General features: G+C 39.6%; 1 protein-coding gene across 8 annotated transcripts in view; it reads right to left on the bottom strand.

Moving 5' to 3' along the window:
• The window catches only part of KIAA0586, a gene marked incomplete at its 3' end in the record, with an annotated part of 77,910 nt that overhangs the window by 19,860 nt on the left and 33,854 nt on the right, over positions 1-24,196 (bottom strand). For 5 of the 8 annotated variants that reach the window (XM_082317107.1, XM_082317105.1, XM_082317108.1 and 2 more), the window contains exons 23-30: positions 19,790-19,949; positions 18,977-19,202; positions 18,197-18,444; positions 17,604-17,680; positions 15,861-15,995; positions 14,062-14,242; positions 10,756-10,895; positions 5,792-5,879 (exon numbers count right to left, since the gene is read on the bottom strand). In XM_082317107.1, the coding sequence (XP_082173233.1) occupies positions 5,792-5,879; positions 10,756-10,895; positions 14,062-14,242; positions 15,861-15,995; positions 17,604-17,680; positions 18,197-18,444; positions 18,977-19,202; positions 19,790-19,949 (1,255 nt within the window). Of the gene's footprint in view, positions 1-5,788; positions 5,880-10,755; positions 10,896-12,334; positions 12,377-14,061; positions 14,243-15,860; positions 15,996-17,603; positions 17,681-18,196; positions 18,445-18,976; positions 19,203-19,789; positions 19,950-24,196 lie in introns of those variants that run through there. The other 3 variants (XM_082317106.1, XM_082317112.1, XM_082317111.1) reach the window with 3 other exon arrangements.

Raw genomic sequence — 24,196 nt, 5'->3', positions numbered from 1 at the left:
AATGCACTTTGAGGGATGCCACGGGTCACTGGACTAGATCCCCTGCAATCCTTTAAAATCTAGGCTTGAAGAGGGAATCAGATGAGATTTCTGGATATTTACCTTGAGCCCCAGTAAATCTGAAAAAAGACAAGTAAAAATCCAAGTATTTGACAGCCTCCATAGGAAGTAATCCTTTAAGTAGTGATCATGTCAGTTTGAGTAAGTTTTTCTTTCCCTTTCTGCAGAAAAAGCCCAACTGGTGCTGGAATTTCAGTGAAAACCCCTGCTGCTGCGTACAGACTAGAGGAGGGACTTTGTACAGGAATACACCTTGAACCTCAGCAAAATAAGTGTATTTTAAACACAAAGATCTGATGAAAAAGGGAGAAAGGAGTGACTGGAACTGCTTTCACCTGCTTAAGTAATGGGGCTATAGGTGCCAGCCACACCTCCTGAACTTAAAACTTCTGAGCAGAAACACTCCTTAAGCCCACACTGGAAGGTTTCCTGCTTTATTCTTTTTACTGTATCAAAAGTGCAAAATACCTTCCCCCCAAAGACCAACCATACCCACATCCAGCACGGAGCAGAAGCTGATTCTCGTGAGGACTGTACAAGGGAAACTTGAAGATATACAAAGCTGTGCAGATTTCATGATGGGTGTAAAACATCATCTGTATAGGCACCAAGGGACGACTAAAAGGGGAAGTTTTCTGCCTTTGCACATACCTCCCACAGCAAAAGCCTCAGCGCAAGGTCAGAGAAATGTCTTGACAGTACTGCAGCAGTGCGAGAGCACTGTATCCCTCTGTGCCATTTAAAGAGGCACGCAGTAAGAGAAGAACTAACTCTCAACCTCTTAGAAGTTGAAGAAAATTGCCAAGTGAACAAAAACCTAATGCACGTAGATCCATAAGAAAAGGGCCAGGTGATACGTGGTGTGGAACTGGACTCCAGAGGAGAATGACTTCTAGCCAAGCATGCCAGTCGGTAGGAAATCCTCAGACTGCAAGGCAATATGAGCTGGCTTGGTAACAGTTTCCTTTAAGTATAAACTGGCTTTTTTTGGTTTTACATTTCTCCATGTGATTGCTTGGATTTCAATTAATCTAGATGCCTCAAAAAAATCAAATCACATTCTAGGATTCTAAAAGACACACCAGGCAGACTCGTGCTTCACCTGCTAGAAGTTCCCATTGTTCACGCCTTTTGCACAAATAAGTGAGAGGAAGAAATGACAGGTCTAGGAAACCGGAGGATCGTTTCCCAGAAAGAAATCTTTTGGGAATGGGTGCAAGGATGTGCACAGTCACATGAAACCCACAGCAGTTCCTGGTGCTTGGTTTCCCAGGACCCCAACTTGAAGCAGCAGCACACACCCACAGCAGAAGGACATCATTGTGTACAATAACAATTCTACACAAGACTTTGCCTTAAGCTATGAAAAAAATCAAACTTATGTTTTAACATTTTGTTTGAAAAATAACTGATGTAACTCAGTGGGAAAAGAAGCAACCACAGATATAAATGGCACTTCTTCACAGATAAATAATATTTAAAAAAGCCAAGAAATTCAAAACTCCTGTTCCAAATGTACTGTAACACAGCTAAATATTGACTTACAGTAATTAAAACTAGAAACTCTAAAGTGTGGCTACTGAGGATTTTATGCGGGGATAATATGCAAAATGCATGATGACTCAGATGCATGTTTTCTAATGCATGGGCTATCACGTAACTGCTATGGTCACATGTGCAGAAAAGGCAAACAAAAACTCGTTGAGAACTGGTGTTCTAAACCACTTGGAGCACCTAAAAGCTAATGACTACTTATAAAAAAGACACAGTTTCTGTGGGAAACACAGCTTTGCATTTCCTAACTTGCCCGAATGTAAAATATATTAACTGAATTATGTCAGTGAGCCATCCAATAGCACAGGCAGGTAACCGTATAGGAAAACCAGAGTCAAAATAGACCAGAAGTAAGAGTTCTGAAGCACTGAAAAACTTAAATCGATCTCTAACAGGACATTTGCTTGAAAAATGCCATAATTATAGTTAATTGATTTCATGACTTCAGTTTCCAAGATCTTCTCTCAGAAATTAGTCATATACAAGAAGCAATGTAGGCTATGCAAACTATTCCTACCTCTCAGGTTGTGATGGCACTGTCTACAGTGTGAAAGAATAGCTGGGTTTTGCTTCGCTAGCTGCTGTTTTCGGGGTGGTATGGATGGTCTTTAGCAAAAGCCTTTAGTGAAATTCAGTCCAAAAAAAGAAACAGCAGGATATTAGGGAGAAAGTAAACTTCCAGTAGAATAGTTGTTAAGAGTTTGACCAAAACAGTTCCAGTTCCAAGAAAAAAAAAAAATAAAGACCTTTAGCCTTATCCTAATCTTCTTCCTTCCTTGAAGCATCTGTTAGAGATTTGCCTCATGCCACAATAGTTCTAAGAAAAAATAACCCAAACCCTAACTCAGAGCAATGTCTGGCTGAAGAAGAGAGGCAAAGAAGTATTTAGTTATATCTGTATTTTCAATATTACAGTTTTCAGTACAGCATAATGTCAATGTTAACACAGAACTAGCCCATTTTCAATACTGAACAGGGACTCTGGAAGCTTTATTTTTTATACAGATTGTTTTAAGGGCTTCTTGCCCTCTTATTAATTTATTGCACAGATCATCTCCTCCCACAAGCAATTGTGCAATCTCTCTGTGGCAACAAAGCCAATTGCTTAGTGTCCCAATATTACTTTCCCATGTACTTACAGCTGCCTGAATATAATTCACTAGCTGGAGATAAAAAGGAATTACTATCATGAAGTTGTGCTCTCTAGGTCACATTTTGAGAGTCTGTGCTGTAGAAAAATAATTAAGTGAAAATACATCTACCTCTTGGTTCTGAGCTGCTCGTATTAAAGTTTAGAAACACTCTGCAGTCAAGCATTGCCACCTGTTCTTTCATTTTAATTTAAAAATTCTGAATCATGTTAATGTAAGCCTGAAAATGCTTGTATTCTGGAAATATGTGCATTCACCAACCACAACAATTATTATCATATTAAATTTATGAAGATATATGAAAGAATGGTACAAAGATTAAAGGGTATTATAAAGCCAAAAATATATATTCATGTATATTATATACTACAAATATATGTTTTCAAACCACTGTCTCCACTATGTCTAGAGAAGGCACACATTTCAATTAATAATAAATTCAGGCTTTATTTTCAGTTGTAACTTTCAGGAGACATTACCCTTTCAGGCATGATATTGTAACAGTCCTACTGAACTTCAACTTTCATTAGAAGACATCAATCAACTTACTTTCAGTAAAAACACATGTTCACTGCAGACCACAAAAATTTTTCAAACAACAAAAGAAAGCTCTATCATATATATATATTTATGACCATAGACAAAAGATTAATCAAATCTTGTCATGTATTTTTCAATTAACTAAACAAGGCTTTTTTTACATCCAGCTCTAAGTCCAAAACAATCTCCCTTTTCTCCCAACATCCTGAATTCACACTTCATTTCAGGGCTCCAGATTTTCTAAGCTCTAATACCAATACAACCACTTACCCTTTAAACTCTGAAAAAATACGTAAATGGTCCTGCCTCTGAAATGCTTCTCCATTTTCAGGCAAGTATTCATTGTCCCTTACTGCTATCTCAGTAAAGGCAACCATTTGACATGAAGCTTTTATAAACGGGGTGCTTTGAACTTACAGATGTGCTTAATTTTAAAATGTTGTATTTACTTAAACCCATGTATACTTATGTTGCATGTTTTCATTTTTCTTTCAAATTATTCTTATTAATTTTTACCCTCAACTTTTTGACTGATTAAGTTGCTGTGGTGAAGCTTATGGAGACAAGACCTTTTGGTTAAAACTGACAGACAGTTGTTTCCATTTGCAAATCCTCTAGATTTTTATTGGCTCATTAAATATGTATACTTCGAATGATACTTAAATTATCCTGGTATATAAATCATCTTTTTTTTTTTTTGCTCCTCTCAAAGAAAATTGACTACTGCCATCTCGTGGTCAAACATTTTCATCTGACCCACAGACATAGTTGGACTGTGCCCAAATACCTTGTATTACAGTATAAGTAAATTTTTTTTTTAGAGATAAATATTCCAGAAAACAAGAGATTTGATAAAAAATATTTTACTCATTTCCAGCCCTCTCTAACACCCTGCTTAATAATACAGGGGGGGAAGTGCTGTCTTGTTAACCCTTTGAGACAAAGTTGAGATGTAAAAATATGAAGTACAGTGTTAGGAAGACTATCTCCTCTTTCCTCCTCTCTGATGCTTAATAGCAAGTGTTGGGAAGAAGAAAAGGAAGATTCCTGTAGCCACTATTAAGAAAAACTGCTTTTAAAGTTGGGAACGGTTTGATCCTGCAAGTCAGACCTGACACATAATTTCCTTTTTGGCGATTTAGAGGTCATACTCAACTTACTGGAAATTCACTTTCCCTAGGCAATTTGGATTTTCTGAACAGCAGAGGAAAAAATACAGTTCTTCCTATTAGAAAAAGTCATTGCAATATTTTCCACCAATGTTAAATAAAAGAGTTAACCCCATTGTTTTAATAAATTAAGTCTTTATTTACCCACTTCAAAAACATGTGTTCATAAATGTCCCTACAGCAAAACATATAAAGGCACTACGGTGTGCCACTTCAGTTCTGCAAGCTTTTCCACTAATTGTCCATAGAAGCTAAGTTTTACATTATTCATAACTTTCTTCATACGTAAACCATGGTTTTGAAATCAGGTTCCAAGTCCCACAACCAATAACATTGGCCTAGGGCTTTTCTTACCACTTCTAAATATTTGAAGCAATATAATTCCATCAGAATTATAATTCGATCAGATGTTTTAAAAAAATTAAATGGAAGAGGTTCAAAGAATTATTTTAAAAAGGGCTTGAAGAAAGAATTTGTCTATACTAGGGTGGAGCAATTATAATTGCATATATTGTAGACATGCAGCTTTTCAGATTCCAGTTCTTAGCACGTACGATTAAAACTGCTACATACCTCACTGTACCACCTCCACAAACTTATTATCTCCTAAAACAATTAAATATGGCAGTAAGATGCACAGTTTATGTTATTCCAACACTGACTTGAACTACAATAAACAAAAAATATTCTCTCCCTCTCATGCAACATCCATAACACTTTTAACAAACACTGTTAAGTAATCTCCAAAAATAGCATGCTTATGCATAGATAATAGATAGTGTCACTCACAAAAGAAAATCACTGTTATGCACTAGCTTGAAGCCCCTCTCAAACCAGGCCATTTTAACATTGAAAATCTCTATTTTTTTTTTTTCTCCACATTTGCATGAGCTTAACTTTGTATTATCTTTCAGTTCTCCTCTAGTACCCCTGCATTTTCTCATGTGTATGAACCACTGCCATCTATCACAACATTATGAATATTTTGTTTCCTGAACAGCATTCTATAAAGTAATTAAGATTCAGTTGACTACATAATACGCACATTGTAATACTCTTGGCAAATAAAAAATTTAAATAAATACTTAATTGCAAGGATTCTGATGACTTACACATAGATACATTTCCAATCCTTTCAGTGCACCCCAACAATACTGTAACTATGTACACAGATCTATACACGCTATATATAAATGTTTGGAAATTTGGGGAATTTGGTAGTAATGAAAACCAAATTTTAAAAAATCAGAACTTTATCATACATCAGTATACAACATTTAAAAGTGATGTGCTTAACTGAAAGAACTATTGATTTACCTTCTTGTTGCATCTCTTCAGACTTCCTTCTCACATGAATAACTCGTGGTCTCACAGTCCCAACTTGTGCAGCTCCTCGGCTTTCCTCCTATATATCACACATTAAAATCATATTACAAATCTGACTTTTGATGTAAAAGCACAGTAAAATTATGCGGAGCTTCAAGAAACATCCAAAGAGGTTTTTAAAGATTTATTAAACGATATGCACTTGTTCGCCTTCCTTTTGACTTGAAAAGAATTCAGATCTGCATTAGCCTATTGCAATGCTATTTCCTCTAGACGAACATCCTGGGAACAGTGGGTATGGCAAAGTGCCATTTAGACCTGAAGACACAGGAGACCCTCAATTCCTACTCAAAGAAGTGTGGTGGGAAGAACGTAAGGTTTCTCTGGCTTTCTTCATTACCCAGGACTTCTCCCTAGGTATTATCCTCCTGAGCAAAAAGAGAAAGTTGAAAGGGAAAAGAAAAATAAAAATTTCAGCGCACAGGTTGAAAACCCATGCCAAGTATAAAATTTATTTCCTTGACCATGTCTTTAAAAACCATTTTCTGCTCTTCCTAAAATGCTCTTCAGGACCTAGGTCTGCAACAATGCCTAAAGAAAACAGTTGCTTAGAAGCAAGAAACACTCTGCGTGTTAAAAAGGGAGACATCGTATTTGTCAAGTACGCTTGTTACCTCATGTGTTAACTGGAACAGGAATTGTGGCCCAAGGACATCCCACTACATCAAGACAGGAAACATGAGAAGTGCAAAACAGAGTCACGGAGTCCTAGAAGACTGAAGCATTCTCTAAGACAGACAATTTTGATTTCGTCACTTATTCTGTTGATTCCATAGATGCATATAAGTTTCTTAATGAAGATTCTTAAAGAAGGAGGAACACAAGAAAGATCATAAACGTTTGCGTATCACACAGCATTTGGAGCCTACGGACAGAATTGCTGTATGACTTCTGGGAAAATTATATACCCTGAGAAGCAATGGCATAGGTATTCTCCTGAAGACCTGATGACAACATACCAGTGGCATGTTCCTCCCCAAAAGCTAAAAAGGAAGAAAAAGAAAGTACACCTCAGTTCTGTATGAGAAACCCTCCACTATTGTGGAGGCCACAAGTGAAACAAACAGCCAGAAATGTAGATGAAAAGAAGAAAATTTTTATGTTTGGCAAACAATAAGCATGGTGCCAACTATGCAATCAGGGCTTCCCATTTCTTTCAGCTAACAACTGTCTCCTACGACAACAGGAACCTCAATACTAATGATACTGCTTCTCATGGACTTAATGATCATTTAAGCCAGTGCTGCAAAAATCAGGAGGAACAAAAAGATAAGCCATTTGGTCACTGTCTTTTCCTCAATGGCTGCATGGACTTGTTTACACTCCCCAGTAAACAAAGCGTAGAGAGGGCTACACTAGTAGATAGCATGCCATCTCCAACAAGCACCAACACAACCTCACCAGCACAGCGATGAGCATAAGCTGACAACAGTGAGTATACATGAACCTGAGAAGGTGCTAGCATCTCCACAAGGCACTACGTGCATGGATAGACCAGTTAGGATAGGCACTAACTTGGGCACCCCTACACACCACGATGTTGACCAGGCTCTGTTCATCATGTAAAGCTGACAAGATAAGAAAGAGTTGAGATGATTTTCTGAAAGCAGGAAGGTCTCATGTGATTGAAGGCCGCCAATGTTACAGAACATTAAATGTAAGCAGCATAACAATATCCTCATGACTCCATTTGAAGTGGTTTTTTGTTTTGTTTTGGATTTTTAATAAGACAAACCAAAAAACAGTTTAAATTGAACTGAGGTGCAAACAGAAGTTGAGAGATAACACAGATTCATAACCTACAATTATGCATTCCTGAAGATTAAAAAAACATGTCTTTTGAAATACTAAAAATGAAAGCTAATGAGAATACCAAAGCGACAATCCCACTTAAAAAATGTTGATTGTATAAAACCATTCATACTTATATAAGAACATTATGAAAATATTTGGCAACTAACTGATTTTCTAAGATTTTAACAATGCATTTGGGACTTCAAATGATTTAGATTTACCATCTTTGAAATGTTTAGCACACAAATATGACTTCAATGTTCATGTCCCTCCCATGATGAAAATTATTTATCTAGAATACGAAAAGCCCAGCTTCCTCCTAGTGATTCTCTTGCTTTGTAGAGCTAAGAGCACAGGGGTAAAGTGACTACACATAACAGTCGATTCCTGTATCACTGCACAAGAATGGACAGAAGGGGTCAAACTGAAGATGCATTTGGTCTGGCATTCTGTCTAACAGTGGCTAAAAGCATATATAAATCTCAGAAAAATCCAATGCCAGAAATGGAGAGGCAGCCGAGGAATTTGGGTAGATAAGAAAATTCCTGCATGACTTAAGACATTTGTTTTGGAGTAAGTGACCACACAGACTTCACTCTTCATGACAAAAAGGCATTTGCTCCTGCCCTACATGAAAAGACAATGCTCTTTCTGTTGGTCAAAATCTGATCTACGCACCGGTGCCAGGGGCAAACAAGTGGTACATATATGGCAGCTCCACATCACTGCCCACGACCTCCCTGAAATCAGACAGATTACAGAAACCCCCTAAGCTTGCCATAACAAACCCCTAACATCCAGGAGGATTGTTCCCAGTTAAATCAGAACAAAGCTCTACCAAACCCAAGGCCCAGCTGGACACCATCTGAAATATGGTGTATTTTCTCAGGTCTCTCAGCACACACCATGAAATGCCTAGTTTTGCTCCCAAGTAGATTCGTCTTCTTGCTTTGTACCTAGCTGATATAGTTTCATTTCAATGAAGTCAAACACTGCCTAGAGATGAAAAACAAGATGTGAAACAACTGATGTGTCAGTGACTAACTTGGGAGGAAATCTTTTAAGAAGTTTAAAGTGATTATTGCCTTAAACACTGCATAGAATGAATCATTCTGAAAGCCTGAGTGTCTCTTGCTCTCTTAGCTGATATTGCTTTACCAGAAAATCTGTTTCCTACAGGCAGGTGACAAAGCAGATCGAGCCGTAGATCTGAATACAGATGCCATCCCTAATTGAAACTAGGGGAAAGATTCATCATTGTTACATGGTAGATAGATGCTGTCAAAACAAGCTTTCAAAGCATCTGGTACAGGGATTTTTTTTTGCAGAGAAGGATGTACAAATCTAGTAGAGGATCTTATGGAGCATGGCTTTGCCACATCCTGGAGAGACGTTTACAGTGGTTATGGCTTATAGGCGTGGTGATGTCATAGAAAAGCAAAAAATTTAGCCCATGAGAAACAGCGATTTAGTCTTACATCAGGAACACCCAAGTACAGGAAGAGATCATTTGGGGGGTGGGGAACAAAACAAACAAAACCACACACAAAGTTCAGGGGTTGGTTTGGAGGGAGGGTGAGTTTTATATGCCAGCAGGCAAAAAACCCTACACTAAGGGTTCAGATGCAAGAAAAAGTTTCTAAAGATCATAGAATCATTAAGGTTGGAAGAGACCCTTAAGATCATCAAATCCAACCGTTAACCTATCACTGCCAAGCCCACCACTAAACCATGTCCTCGAGCACCACGTCTACCCGTCTTTTAAATACCTCCAGGGATGGGGACTCACTCAACCACTTCCCTGGGCAGCCTGTTCCAATGCCTGAACAAAATATAACATAATATATAACTATCTGCATATTTTCTATGAAAGACACTACGTTAGATCACCTTACATTTCTTGCATAGGTAAGACTACGTACATGGGAAATCTTACACATGGTACATTATCATTTGCCTGTACCCAGGCAAACAAAAATCAATCCTAACCCCATCAGCTAATTCTCCAGAGCATGAGATGCAGGTATCACTGGGTTCTTTACCCTCTCTGTCCCTTATACTTTTGACTAGTGAAACAATAACAAGGATATGAGCTTCAGCCCAACAGACACAGCAGTTTAACAGAATCCAGTCTTGCCTGTGAACAATCACTCAAAGAAATAATATGTTCCAGTGATATCAAAGTGAAAGGGGTATAACATTTAAAATCTTCTTTGAAGATGCAACACGTCGCTTCAGATGACATATTTAAGAACTGCTCAGTCAGAAATGGCATGATACACATCAAGGCTCAAAAACATAAAACCAAAGACAGGTCAATATAAGATACTTCAGGTTATTTTTAACATAGAACATCACGGAAGGACAGAATGCATCCAGGAACATAGCAACCATGGTAAGTATATTATTACTTTCAAACACACTGTGAAGCTTAACATATTAAAGAGCAATCTGCCACCTCATTTTTAGCATTTGCCACTCACTATTTGAATTTATCTTTAGTTAGCGCATAAACCATCATCTCTAGGTAACAGCACATACTAATAAAGTAGCCATGGATTAACTCTATAGGTTTCAAGAAGAGATCAATAGGATCTTCTTCTACCTTCAAATATTCTGAGGCGGATCATCATTACCGCCTTTCCAACCCTGCCCCTACAAGGACAACGGAAGCTCCTGAAATGATGAATCAGTGGGTTACAATTGGTGAGGCCAAACCTTTACTGTTGCTTCCTCTCCCATATACCCGTCATGTTATTCTTCTCTATTTGAAGCACTGTGCCCCTAAAACATTGGAATGCCCCATCTAAACTGAGTATGTGTAGTATTAGATCCTGCAAGACCAATGAAGCTGTGAGGAAGTGCAGAAAAGCGAAAAGAGAAGGTCTGAGCCTAACAGCATATTGTAAGGATTCTGTCACAGTAAACACAATCATTTTTGTTACACACATGTACTTTTGACTTCAGTTTCTCAGCTGAATGTGTCACTTTAAATGCACCGGTTCTGTGATGTCAGTCACCACAGCGAAACAGGAAAATGTATTTTCCTAGGTTTCAGTTTGCACTTTCTGACAGTCATAGAAAAGATGCTTTGAGTTTACCTGGGACAGATCCTCTGAGAGAGATGTTACTCTGCAGCTTGATTGGGCTGCTTGCAGAACAGGATTTGAAATTGGTTGCGACTCCAGTTCGGCCATAAGCATTGGACCACAACTTGTATCTGCATCTCCAAGAATTTCTGCTGAGAGAGAAAAATAGAGAGAAAAAAATTCCTTGATGAGCTGGAGCAATAATCTCCCGGTCAACTCATGTGTCAGGATGCGGAGCCTTTCAAGATTCAACAATGGGACGTGCAATGTTAAAGAGAATTATTTCCTCCTTATATGGCTCATTGCGTATCCCTTAAATTGCTCTTGTGGAGAGAAAAGAAATAAGAAATATATGTCTGCGGAAATTGAAAAAAATAAATCAGTTTTATCATCTGTAGATTTCTAGCATGGCAAGCATTTGTGATAGCTTCAAAGCTGTATAGTTCATCATACCATTATGTGCTTAATGAGCTTTATCACACATATTGGAAAGAGATTGGAAAGGCTTCTTCATGAAAATGTTTCACTGTTGTGTAAATGAAAAGAAACCTGTATATAGTCTTTTTAAAGGGATAATTTGCTATATAATCCAGCATTTATCATGCTTTTGCAGCCTGCAAGTGTGTAAAGCATCTTTATGAAAAATGTACTGACAGCTCATGAACTAACTTCAGCCTTTTGCTATCATACAGAGCCAAAGAATGAATTTTAAGCCTCATTAACTATAATCATTGCTTAATTAACTGTAATTATGGTTCACTTTAAGACTACATGTGCCACATTTCATTTACGTGTTGGTTTTTACATCCATGACTTTAAGCACTGAAAACAAGGATTTATAAGTGAAAGACCGATCATCGAGATGCTGTTATGTACCTACATAAGCAACACCTGCTCCATCCCACAAATAGACATCATGTTTCCATAATACAAATACAAACTGGTCACAAAACTGAAGATACCCATAGACACACAATCCCCAGAATTCTTACACAGATATACCCGAGTGACTCATTCTGACAGAGAAACTGAGTATCCACTGCAAGGTTGTATGTACAGAGATATACACTCCGGAATATATGAACTTTTACACCCATTGGTGTAACAATTATTTAATTTTACCCCTGAAAATAATTATCAAATCAAATGATGGACCTGCATTGTAATTGTTGTGGCTATTAGGAAATAGCTCTTAGTCCTGACTTGCAATAGACTGAAGGACATGCGATCTCGCATTCCAGTGGACGGATACAAAAGATTTGGAAGAAAAGTGGAAATAATCACAGATCATTCCTTCCCCCCTCCAGCCCACCTCCCCACCTGCTGCTCAGAACAGATTGTTTCCTATTCAGTGTTGACTTTGCTACCAAAGGGACTTGGAAACAAGATTTTCTGTTCCTCCCTGATTTGAAAACACTCTTGTCTTGAAAGTAGATCCTAGCTTTTATACAATGTTGTTTCCTTAGCAATGTCAATGAATACTGTGCTGTGTGTTCAGAGGTGTGGAGGGAGGGAGGCTAAATTAAAAATCAGTAGAATGCAACAAAATTCAAATTCAGCCTGGGATTATTACAGATTATGTAGAAGCACAGGGCATTCCCCGATGGCAGTTAGTCCAGGGCACTTGCCTCCTCTAAAAAAAAAAAAATACAACAACAGAAACAATATCACAAGATTTAGAGAGGTGAGCATAAAAAATTACTAGGGAAACACACTGCTTCTAGATTACCATCACATGCAGGAGCTGGTTTTGAAAGGTGTTAGATATTTACAGGACAGACAAAGGGCATCCTAAATTAAATTAAATACATTTAAAAAAATAGATATAGAGGAGATACAAACATGTTATGCCACATACAGCTCTGGACAGTCTGGGTAAGAAATATCCCTAGTAGACAGGTCCTCCCATTAACATGCATCTTCTAACTCTCTGTATGGTCCTGAGCACTATCAGAGACTTAGAGTAGATTGATCTAGGGCACCGATTTATTCCCACATCACAGTGTTCTTAATGCTGACTGTACTCTAACACCACGTTGTTAAACAAGCGACTTGGAGAAAGGGATAGTAGCATTACCTAGTCCTTTGCCAGGAAGCCTAATGTAACAAATCTCCAAACAACGTTCAAACTACTTTCACATAAAAGTTTGATAATATGTAATGTATGTAATATATTTACATAAATAAACAATATGTAAATACCACAATGCATTTTCAAGGCTGACAGTGGTGTAGCTGGTCCACAGCTGTTAGGTAACAGCTATGTTGAAAAGCTTACTCTCTGTATAACCAGTTCAAATAGGAATCAGTTCAAAACTAAACAAATACTCTTATTTCTCTGAGATAATTTTTGCCACATGTTGAACACATTTAATTTCAATCCACTTCCTACTATTCAAGGGCTAATAACGTGAGGTATGCTTCTCTTGTCGAATTCGTAAATGTGAAAATTAAAAGGACAGAAAAAAAGCTGTTTGATTCATCAAAAGTTGTATAAATTAGTGATCAGTGCAACCACATTTGTGTTGTGGCTTAATAATTATTTCAGTTTAGTTTAATCATACTTAACAAAACTAAGAGTTTCTATGAAATTGGAGCAGCAGTTTAATTAAGCAAGTATAGAAGTACATTTTCAGATAACAATAGAGAAACTGGGATTAAAAAAATAAGGGAGAGGAAGGATGGGCAAGTGGTTACAGCACTAGTTTCAACTGAAAAGAAATAAATCAATAACCCTGCTTTATCACAGCAACACATTCCTGCACTACTTTGTTCAAGCCATTATATCTGCACCTCAGCTATCCATTTGGGAAAAAAAGAATTTCCATATTGTTACAGGAATATATGAAGCTAAAATATATTACCATTTATGAGACACTACATTATCAGCTTGATGGAGTGATAAAAACAATGAGGAGGAATGCTGTGTAAGGGGAAAGAGAGAAGTAGCTTGAACTGCTGGTATTAATACCTGTCCTATGAAAACCGACTTCAAGAATGGTGCAAGTGTTTTGAGAACTGAATTTGACTTAAAAGAATAAAATAAATAATTTACAACCAACTTTTCTATAGGCACGTGGGTACTTGGCACAATTCTTGTTCAAATTGTAGAATAGTACAGACAAAGAAGAGTGAAGACAGCTTGAATTAAATCCAGTTCTCGGAATAGGAATGCTAATAATTTCACTGCAGCAATTGCCTGTAAATTTTTAATATTGGATTTTGAACATACTCTCCGAAATTATTTTAGATATTGTTATAAACAAAACTCAGAATCCACATAAATACCACAGACAAGAAGTAACAGTCTAATTGTACCTCCAATTTGGGCAAGCTGCCCTGGCGATAGAGAACGGACACCCTGGTGTGGTCTGTTCTCAGAAGTCCAAGCAGTTGGATGGTCCATATAAACTGAATGTCCCATTAGGATTCTCTCTGCTGCTCTGGTCAGCCTCGGTCTTTGACCTTTACTGAGCTCCCCAACACTATCATCAGACTCCTACGTAGAATAGCAACATCATAACAGCAGGTACAAAAAAACCCAATATATTTCTTCCAAAACCAGGCACTGTTATTTAATTACATTAACCCTTGCAGCATATATAAACATAAGTCTATACTATTAGCATTGAATAAAGAAAACTGAAACTGAAGAGATATCATCTACCTGGGTTTGAAAGCAAGATCTACATTTATCAGTACTGGACAGAAAAGAATCACTTACAGCCAAAGAACATCGCTTATTTTCTTAGTGGTATCCCAACATGATCAGAACCTAAGTTATATTTTTAGGACATGAAGTCTTTAATGTTACACATATGGCCATTGTTGACTGGCTGACCTTGTAACATTGGAAGCATCTAAAAGCAATTGACTCTCTGTTGTATAGCCTGTCAGATAAAAAGTTCCATTTTTAAGTAGGTTTGGATGGCACTTAAAATAGGGATGGTTCTCTGGATTCTGACTTTCAAAGCTGCAGAGAAAAAACAGCTTGCTTCTATGCAGGAAAACAGGTTGAACAGACGTATACACATGTGCACAGCATCATTCTAAGGCAATACTAGTAACACGAAGGAGAATATTCTTTCTCCTATAAAAGAGAAGGTATGCTTGCACACACCTTGCCAGAATCTGCGGGGGGAGTTTATTAGTGTCTTATATGAACAGACTGAGCGGTCCATGGCTATGGGAAAGGGAAAAAGCAAATTAGAGATGCATTTGTAACTGGCAGTGCTGATGAGAAAATGTCACTACAATTACAGTCAGGCTCAGACACTAAGTCCATCCACCAGAGCTCATTAAGTAAAATAAAGACAGACAAAAGAACAGTTAAGGAGGAGAGTGAAGTTAGTAATTATTTAGACTAAACTGACAAAGACAGAAGAAACTGCATATGCATCAATAAAATCACAAAAGCAAGATCTGTCATAAAGAAAGGTGTTCATGAACCATATTGCAGTATTCACAGTTCACTTCCTTTGAACATTCCTCCAGCTATCTCAGTTAGAATGGACACCCAGTCCAAACTACTATTTTCCACACAGAAAATACTTAGATGTATGACAAAAAATTACTTTTGTCCTTTGTGATGCAGACAGTTATATTTTTCTGTTAGTCTGTTTTTTCTGCCAACTGAATATGAATATTTTGAGGTTTTCTTCCAAGATCAGTATCAACAGTATGTGTAAAAGGGCATGTAAACATTTGCTGACTTACTTTTCATACATCCCTAAAACACTCATATGGCTGTTCAGTGCAGTGAACTTGCACTGCTAAACATTACCACCTATATTGCTGAAGTGACAGAAAACTTCCCTGTTCTTCAAAATGACAGGACAAATCTGGTACACTAAAACAGTCACATACACACCTTGAAAATTAGGTATGTGTGATACTATGTACAGCTGACTTGTTTATAACAACACAACCTTCGGTGTTTAAAGAGTTTACACTAGAGCATAGCCAACAGAAGTGGGATCGCTTCCAGCAGGGAATGAAGTGTATGAACCTGTTCTATAGCCAACAGGAAGGATAAGCTTGAAATTTTTTATCTACTTTTGAGTAAGAAGGTATCACTTCAAAACTACTGTATTGGAAGGAAAAGGTCTGTAAGTTACCTCCAAATGGTACATTCCTTCTTGTGCAGCAACAGGTGCTTGATTTAATTTGGCTAAAAGAGTCAGGACAGGATCCCTGTGATAGCCTTTATCGAGTCTTCTCACCACTTGCCCTTCACTGGGAGGATCATAATCCTAAAATAAAGAAACAAAATCCACATAATACATGATCCAAAAACTCATCTTTCCAATGATCCAAATCCTCATCTTTCTTGTGCTGGAGAGCCCATAACTGGACACAATACTCCAAATGCTATCTCACCAGCACTGATTAAAGGGGAAGGGCCACCTCCCTTGACCTGCTGGCAATGCTCTTCCCAATGCAGCAAAGGATGATGGTGGCCTTCTTTGCCACAAGGGCGTATTGCTGGTGCATGTTGAACTTGTCCACCAGGATCCCCAGGTTCTTTTCTGCAATGCTGCTTTTCAGCTGGTCAGCCCCCAGCATGCACTGGTGCATGGAGTTGCTCCTCCTTGGGTGCAGGACATGGCATTTCCCCTTGTTGAACTTAATGAGATTCCCATCAGCCCATTTCTCCAGCCCAGTGAGGTCCCTCTGAAAGGTGGCACAACCGTCTGGTGTATCAACCAGTTTTGTATCATCTGCAAACTTGATGATGATGCAGTCTGTCCCATCATCTAGGTCATTACCGACTATGTTAAACAGCACTGGCGCTAGTATTGACCCCTGGCATACACCACTAGTGACTGGTCTCCAGGTGGTCTTTGGGCCACCGACCACAACCCTTTCAGCCCGGTAGTTCAGCCAGTTTTCAATCCCAGGTCAAATCATCCCTTGAATTCACAGACCTCGATGTGCCTATTGGCGGTCTGAGTCAGGATGAGAGGGGAAAGGAACCCTGGGGATGTTGTGGGCAGGGTCTGCTTCGGAGCACCTGCCCAACAGAAAGTAAGAGGAGGCTTTCTATGATGATTGAGGTGTGATGATTGCAGGTCTTCATCCTCATGGCAGATTTCAACTATCGGGGCATCTTCCAGAAGAGCCATATAGCATTGTGGAGGCAGTCCAGGAAGATTTTAGAAATCCCTGTGGAGGTCCCTTCCAACCATACTGTTACAATTTCACTATCAACTTTTTTATTCTTTCATAAAGAGAACAGTTTGGTTTAAGCATAGTATTACTCTGCCTGATACTATCATTTATATGACAGCTATATCCTACCAAGAGGCATTATACAAAGTCAGAGAGGGAAAGTTCAGGCATTTGAGGAAAAGTGTTAGAGAGAGAATGGAGAATGCCTTGACTTGGGAGGCTTCCAGGACAATGGACTAAAGCAGACGTCAGATAAGAAACTATACTGAACTTTTAAGCAGCTTTAACTCCAGCCTCAGCTAACCTAGTTTAATAATTTAAGCACACAAGCAATTAAAAGATGGCTCAAAGCTGAAACAGCTCAGAGCATAAAAATGTTCTATTCTGCTTAAGATGTCTTAAAAGTAAAAACAATAAAGAGATGAAAATGTCTATTAGCTATCTCTCACCTACAGAAGTATATAAATCATTCAACTTTTTTTTTTTTTTTTAGTATAAATTAGTTTGTATAATGTGTTTTTTTTTTTTCTTTGGAGATCTGAAATCCTAACATTCTTTGTAAGTGTACAGTTTAAAAGCGTAAATTTAAAAAGTTTCTAAGTGAAAATGCTTAAAGCACATCCAATCTATCAAGATGCTCAAGGTAGAATACCACACTAACTCCGTTTCCTTGTGAAACATTTCCTTACCATTTCATTGGCATCTCGTAAAGTACTCGTCAAGCTCTCAGTGAGGTTTGGAAGAGACAGTCCTCCTCCTGCTAATGCTGAAAAATATTTTAAGTTACAAATACTAAAAAACATGCAAGTTATATGAAAGAAAGCCAAGGCCACATTCTTTAACAATTGCAACACAGTGCTTTAGTAAAGTTGGACATTCCTACTACTGGATGTGTATTATAAAGACATATTTTCAGGTTCCAAGAAAATCGCTCTTATACTTTGCTTTCAATAAAAACATAGTACTTCGTACTACATGGTACTTGTGCAAGACAGTCCCAATGATATTATGACAAAAGAGCAGATTTAATCTGTTTTCATTAGTAAGCAGAAGCATTTTGTTCAGAAACAAGAAAAAGAGCAATGAGGTAAATCTCTTAAATCCAAAACCATGAACTGAAAGTTAGAGAATAGGTTAATGCTTGCAGTTTTATCAGAAAATGGATGAAATGTAACTTGAGTAGACTGGAAGAGAACTTTATTTAAAAAAAAAAAAAAAAAAAAAAAAAAATAAAAAAAAAAAATCCAAATTCCAATTTCCACAAATTTGTCTCATTAGTTACCTCTTGCAGCCAGCTTCTGTCCGTAGCTGAAGAGTACCTCCCCTTCTGAGATGGGTCTGTCTGCAGTTTCTGTTTCTGTTTCTGTGAGGGTAAGGCTGCTCTCCTGCGTGGACTGCCCAGAACTAACTGTAGGCCCAGGGGATGGAACCTGTGGGTTGGAAGGAAGCGATCCGAAGGGCCTCGCTGATGACTGCTGAGGTGGTAAAATCAAGGCCTCTGGTTCCTCATCATTAGCCACTGACATCTCACTAAAATGTAAGAATACACATTGTGAATACAACAAAATGCATTGAACGATGTAGACTAAAGTCTTAAATCAATACTGAAAAGAAATTAATTTGCCAGTATTTTTTTCAAATGAAAGAGCACAGCATTTTACAGAACAGTCCAAGAATCAACATGGTTAAATAACATTATTAATGAATTTCTGGTTATAACTAAAAATTACCACATGTATTCCCACTGAGGTAATAGAAAAAATAAAATGCTAATATTTCATTGTTGCTACTTTTATTACTGGCAGGTGTAACAATACCGGTACGCTAAGTACAATGTTCAACAGGACAATGAATAAGGACCAATAAATTCTGAGAAAGGTCCCGATTTCAGATTTTCTCCAAAATATAAGTCAAACAATTTAAAAAAAAGAATTCTGGCTTATCTCAAGGCCTCCTGATATACACATTAATAATTTCTCTACTGACTTTCTGAGGACATATGTAGAAACAAGGTATTTATTTTTTTAAGAAATGAGAAAACTGTGCAGCCTGTTCAACTCACGCAGCCTTGGGACGGAATGATTCTTCAGTTAACGGACTGGGTTTCTCTTCTTCCAAAGGAAGTTCTGCATCATCCCATGGGTTTGGAGGCTTTGGACTTTCCATTTTTGCATTTTCAGAGACCCGTTCTGAGGCAGGAGGGCTTGGTGTCATTGTTCTAGGAGGCGTATTGACAGGGGTAACCACCGGTGTGCCAACATGACTAGTGGCAGCTGGAATCGCAACTCCTGCATGTGCAAAGCCAAATTTCAGATCAGGAAGGAAAGCAGGAAGTAAATCTCACAGTCAGTCGGTTCCACTAAGCCCTTGTAATGTTTGCGACACCTTTTGATAGTTATGGAGACAAGACTAAATTAAGACTAGTTTCTTTTAAGTACAGTGTTGGCATCTGAAGGAGCTAGAATAAAACCTCAATTGCTTATTTCCTTTAATAAGGGAGATTGCTCTGCATTTTAAAAACTAAGCTGCTTTACTTGGAGAGTGTAAATTTGACTTAATTAACATTAGAAACACAGGAAGGAGCAAAAGACAGCTATTTTTCTGATGTGAAAAACTGTGGAGGGGCTGGGAGAGGTAGAAATCACACAGACCATAAAAATGTGCATTAAGTTTGAAAATAGAACTGTTACCAAATAGAAGATGTTTGCTTTTTATATGAATTAGCCCATAATTTTTGTACTAAATGAGTTCCCACTTGAATTATAGCCTGAAGAATATTTAGCCTGAGAGATAGCGTGTCTTTGAAGAAGAAAATTAAAGGCAATAGATTAAAGCATATTTGCTACTTCTAAACTTCAATTATTATTTTCACTACCTGTTGCTTTAATTTTTTCATGTTCGCGAACATCCCCACTCATTTCTGTAACAGATGGAGAAGACTCTGGAGTTCTGACCGGAGGCAATTCTTTTTCTGAAGGTGGTGTTTGTGGTGGTGTGGCCTGGGGTGTTGGCAATGGAGTAGGCACAAGAGACTCCTGAGAGAAAAAAAAAATCGTAACCACAGTTATTACCTCAATGCAAAATTCCTATCTTCCACGTATCCCCAGAGTTAGCTGAGGAAGACAGAGAAGGGCAGGTTATCACAGAGCAGGAACAGTTGTTGCTCAGATACGTGCTTCATGGATCTACATGCAATGATCGTATTGGCATCACGGAGACATGGCGGGATGGCTCTAATGACTGGAGTGTTGGAATGGAAGGATCCAGGCTCTTTAGGAAGGACAGGCAGGGGAGAAGAGGAGGGGGTGTCGCCCTCTGTGTCAGTGACCAGCTGGAGCGCACGGAGCTCTGCCTGGGGATGGATGAGGAGCCAACCAAGAGCTTATGGGTCGGGACTAAAGGAAGGGCAGGGACAGGTGACATTATAGCGGGGGTCTGCTACAGGCCACCCAACCAGGAAGACCGAGCAGATGAGGCCCTCGATAGACAGATAGGAGCAGCCTCACATTCACAAGCCCTGGTCCTCATGGGGGACTTCAACCACCCCATATCTGTTGGAGGGACAACACAGCAGGGCATAAGCGACCTGGGAGGTTCCTGGAATGCGTTGATGATAACTTCCTTCTTCAAGTGACAGAGGAGCCAATGAGGAGAGGTGCTATGCTGGACCTTGTTCTCACCAACAAGGAGGGGCTGGTGGGGACTGTGAAGCTCAAGGGCAGCCTGGGCTGCAGTGACAATGAAATGGTGGAGTTCAAGATCCTTAGGGCACCGAGGAGGGTGCACAAGCAGCTCACTACCCTGGACTTCAGGAGAGCAGACTTTGGCCTCTTCAGGGATCTGCTTGGTAGAGTACCATGGGATAAAGCCCTGGAGGGAAGAGGGGCCCAAGAAAGCTGGTTAACATTCAAGAATCACCTCCTCCAAGCTCAGGAGCGATGCATCCCAACAAAGAGGAGATCAGGCAAAAACACCAGGAGGCCTGCATGGATGAACAAGGAGCTCCTGGACAAACTCAAACACAAAAAGGAAGCCTATAGAGGGTGGAAGCAAGGACAGGTAGCCTGGGAAGAATACAGAGAATTTGTCCGAGCAGCCAGGGATCAGGTTAGGAAAGCTAAAGCCCTGACAGAATTAAATCTGGCCAGGGACTTCAAGGGTGACAAGAAAAGCTTCTATAGGTACGTCGGTGATAAAAGGAAGACTAGCAAAAATGTGGGCCCTCTCCAGAAGGAAACAGGAGACCTGGTTACCAGGGATATGGAGAAGGCTGAGGTACTCAACAACCGGCAAGTGCTCAAGCCACACCACCCAAGTCGCAGAAGGCAAAGGCAGGGACTGGGGGAATGAAGAACCACCCACTGTAGGAGAAGATCAGGTTCGAGACCATCTAAGGAACCTGAAGGTACACAAGTCCATGGAACCTGATGAGATACATACATGGCTCCTGAGGGAGCTGGTGGATGAAGTTGCTAAGCCACTATCCATCATATTTGAGAAGCCGTGGCAGTCAGGTGAAGTTCCTGCTGACTGGAAAAGGGGAAACAACCCCCATTTTTAAAAAGGGAAAAAAGGAAGACCTAGAGAACTACAGGCCAGTCAGTCTCACCTCTGTGCCCGGCAAGATCATGGAGCAGATCCTCCTGAAAACTGTGCTAAGGCATATGGAAAATAAGGAGGTGATTGGTGACAGCCAACGTGGCTTCACCAAGGGCAAATTGTGCCTGAGAAATCTGGTGGTTTTCAATGACAGGGTTACAGAGTTCGTGGATAAGGGAAGAGCAACTGACATCATCTACCTGGACTTGTGCAAAGCATTTGACGCTGTCCCACACAGCATCCTTGTCTCTAAATTGGAGAGACATGGATTTGATGGATGGACCACTCTGTGGATAAGGAATCGGCTGGATGGTTGCACTCAAAGAGTTGCAGTCAATGGCTTGATGTCCAAGTGGAGACCAGTGACGAGTGGCATTCCTCAGGGGTCGGTATTGGGACCGGCACTGTTTAACATCTTTGTCAGTGACACAGACAGTGGGATTGAGTGCATCCTCAGCAAGTTTGCCGACCACACCAAGCTGCATGGTGCGGTCGACATGCTGGAGGGTGGGGATGCCATCCAGAGGGACCTTGACAGGCCTCAGAGGCGGACCCGTGTGAACCTCATGATGTTCAACAAGGCCAAGTGCAAGGTCCTGAACATGTAAGTCCTGCTTGGACTTGATGATCTTAAAGGTCTTTTCCAACTTAAATGATTCTATGGGTCCGGGTAATCCCCAGCACAAATACAGGCTGGGCAGAGAATGGATTGAGAGCAGTCCTGAGAAGGACTTGAGGGTGTTGGTTGATGAGAAACTCAACACGACCCGGCAATGTGCACCTGCAGCCCAGAAAGCCAACCGTATCCTGGGATGCATCAAAAGAAGCATGGCCAGCAGGCCGATGGAGGTGATTCTCCCCCCTCTGCTCTGCCCTTGTGAGACCCCACCTGGAGCACTGCGTCCAGCTCTGGGGCCCCCAGCGTAAGAAGGACATGGACCTGTTGGAGCAAGTCCAGAGGAGGGCCATGAAGATGACCAGAGGGCTGGAGCACCTCTCCTGTGAAGACAGGCTGAGAGAGTTGGGGTTGTTCAGCCTGGAGAACAGAAGGCTCCAGGGAGACCTTATTGCAGCCTTCCAGTACCCAAAGGGGGCCTACACGAAAGCTGCAGATGGACTTTTCACAGGGCACATGGTGACAGAACAAAGGGTAATGGCTTTAAACTGAAAGAGGCTAGATTTAGATTAGATATAAGGAAGAAGTTCTTCACCATGAGGGCGGTGAGGCAGTGGAACAGGTTGCCCAGAGAAGCTGTGGGTGCCCCATCCCTGGAAGCGTTCAAGGCCAGGTTGGATGGGGCTTTGAGCAACCTGGTCTAGTGGAAGGTGTCCCTGCCCATGGCAGGGGGGTTAGAACTACATGATCTTTAAGGTCCCTTCCAGCCCAAACCCAACCCATGATTCTATGATCTAACTCCTCCATCTAAACAAAGTTGCACCAGGCTAAAAGGTATGCCTGGACAAAATAAATTAAAACCAAGTAAATTATGCAGTAGAATGACTACATTTGGAAATCATTATGTATAAAATAGAATAGAATAGAATAGACTATTTCAGTTGGAAGAGACCTACAACAATCATCTAGTCCAACTGCCTGATCAATTCAGGACTGACCAAAAGTTAAAGCATGTTGTTAAGAGCATTGTCCAAATGCCTCTTAAACACTGACAGGCTTGGGGCACCGACCACCTCTCTAGGAAACCTGTTCCTGTGTTTGACCACCCTGTCGGTAAAGAACTGCTTCCTAATGTCCAGTCTAAATATGAACTATATGATTATATGAATTTTAATAAAGCATTTGATACAATGTTAAGCAAGAAAATATCTCATTACATGGATAAAATTGAGTCAGTATGATAATTTTATGGTAAGAGAATCAGCTAAAGAGAAGACTACAAACAAAGAAATAGCCAAGACAGTAAAGCACTAAAATAAGCACACAGTTTTGATGTTCCTTAAAAAATGACAGTGATGGAGATAAATCTGACAAGCAAGTATGATGGTTATCATTCAGCCCGCTATGGAGGAATATGATGGACTTTTCCAGGTGTTTTCCAGCCCTGTTCTCTGACATCTATAAAGAAAACAAGATAATGGGGCTAAAGGAAGACTTCCAGGCTGGTTTCTGAAGAATAAATCCTCAGGCTGATGCTTTTTATTAACAACTCTTCGGGAAAGTGGAACAGGCTAACACATTTGGCATACAACTGCGTGACATCATGAACACCAAAGAACTCAGTAACTGGGCAGCTGAAGTTCTAGATAGGAAACTTCACAGTAAGAAGGGGTAGATCAAGAACGCGTAAACTACATATTCAAGAACTTCTGCTATAAGCTGAGCAGAAAAGGAAAAAGGAGAAGAAAAAACGAGTTATCCAAAGGATAACTATTAGCCACAAATGTGGCAAGACCTGAGATTCCAATAAAGGCTGGAGAGTATCACTACTATAGCACAAGGCACTGAGGAAACCCCATTTACATACTACATTATTATTAAAAATGTGTATTAGCATATTAGTGTTACCTGTGGCCAAGACCAATCTAAATGGAAAACATAAAAGCGCTGCCCATCAGTAAGAGTCAAAAAGTGGTATACGTACAAATGATTGCTTTATTTAGCCTAATCAAACGAAGGCTGAAAAGGACAAAACTAATCTCTAGAAGTGCGCAAATGAATATATAC

Source organism: Platalea leucorodia (assembly GCF_965183815.1).
Source record: "Platalea leucorodia genome assembly, chromosome: 7".
Taxonomy (NCBI): domain Eukaryota; kingdom Metazoa; phylum Chordata; class Aves; order Pelecaniformes; family Threskiornithidae; genus Platalea; species Platalea leucorodia.
This window is presented reverse-complemented; position numbering and strand designations above follow the sequence as displayed.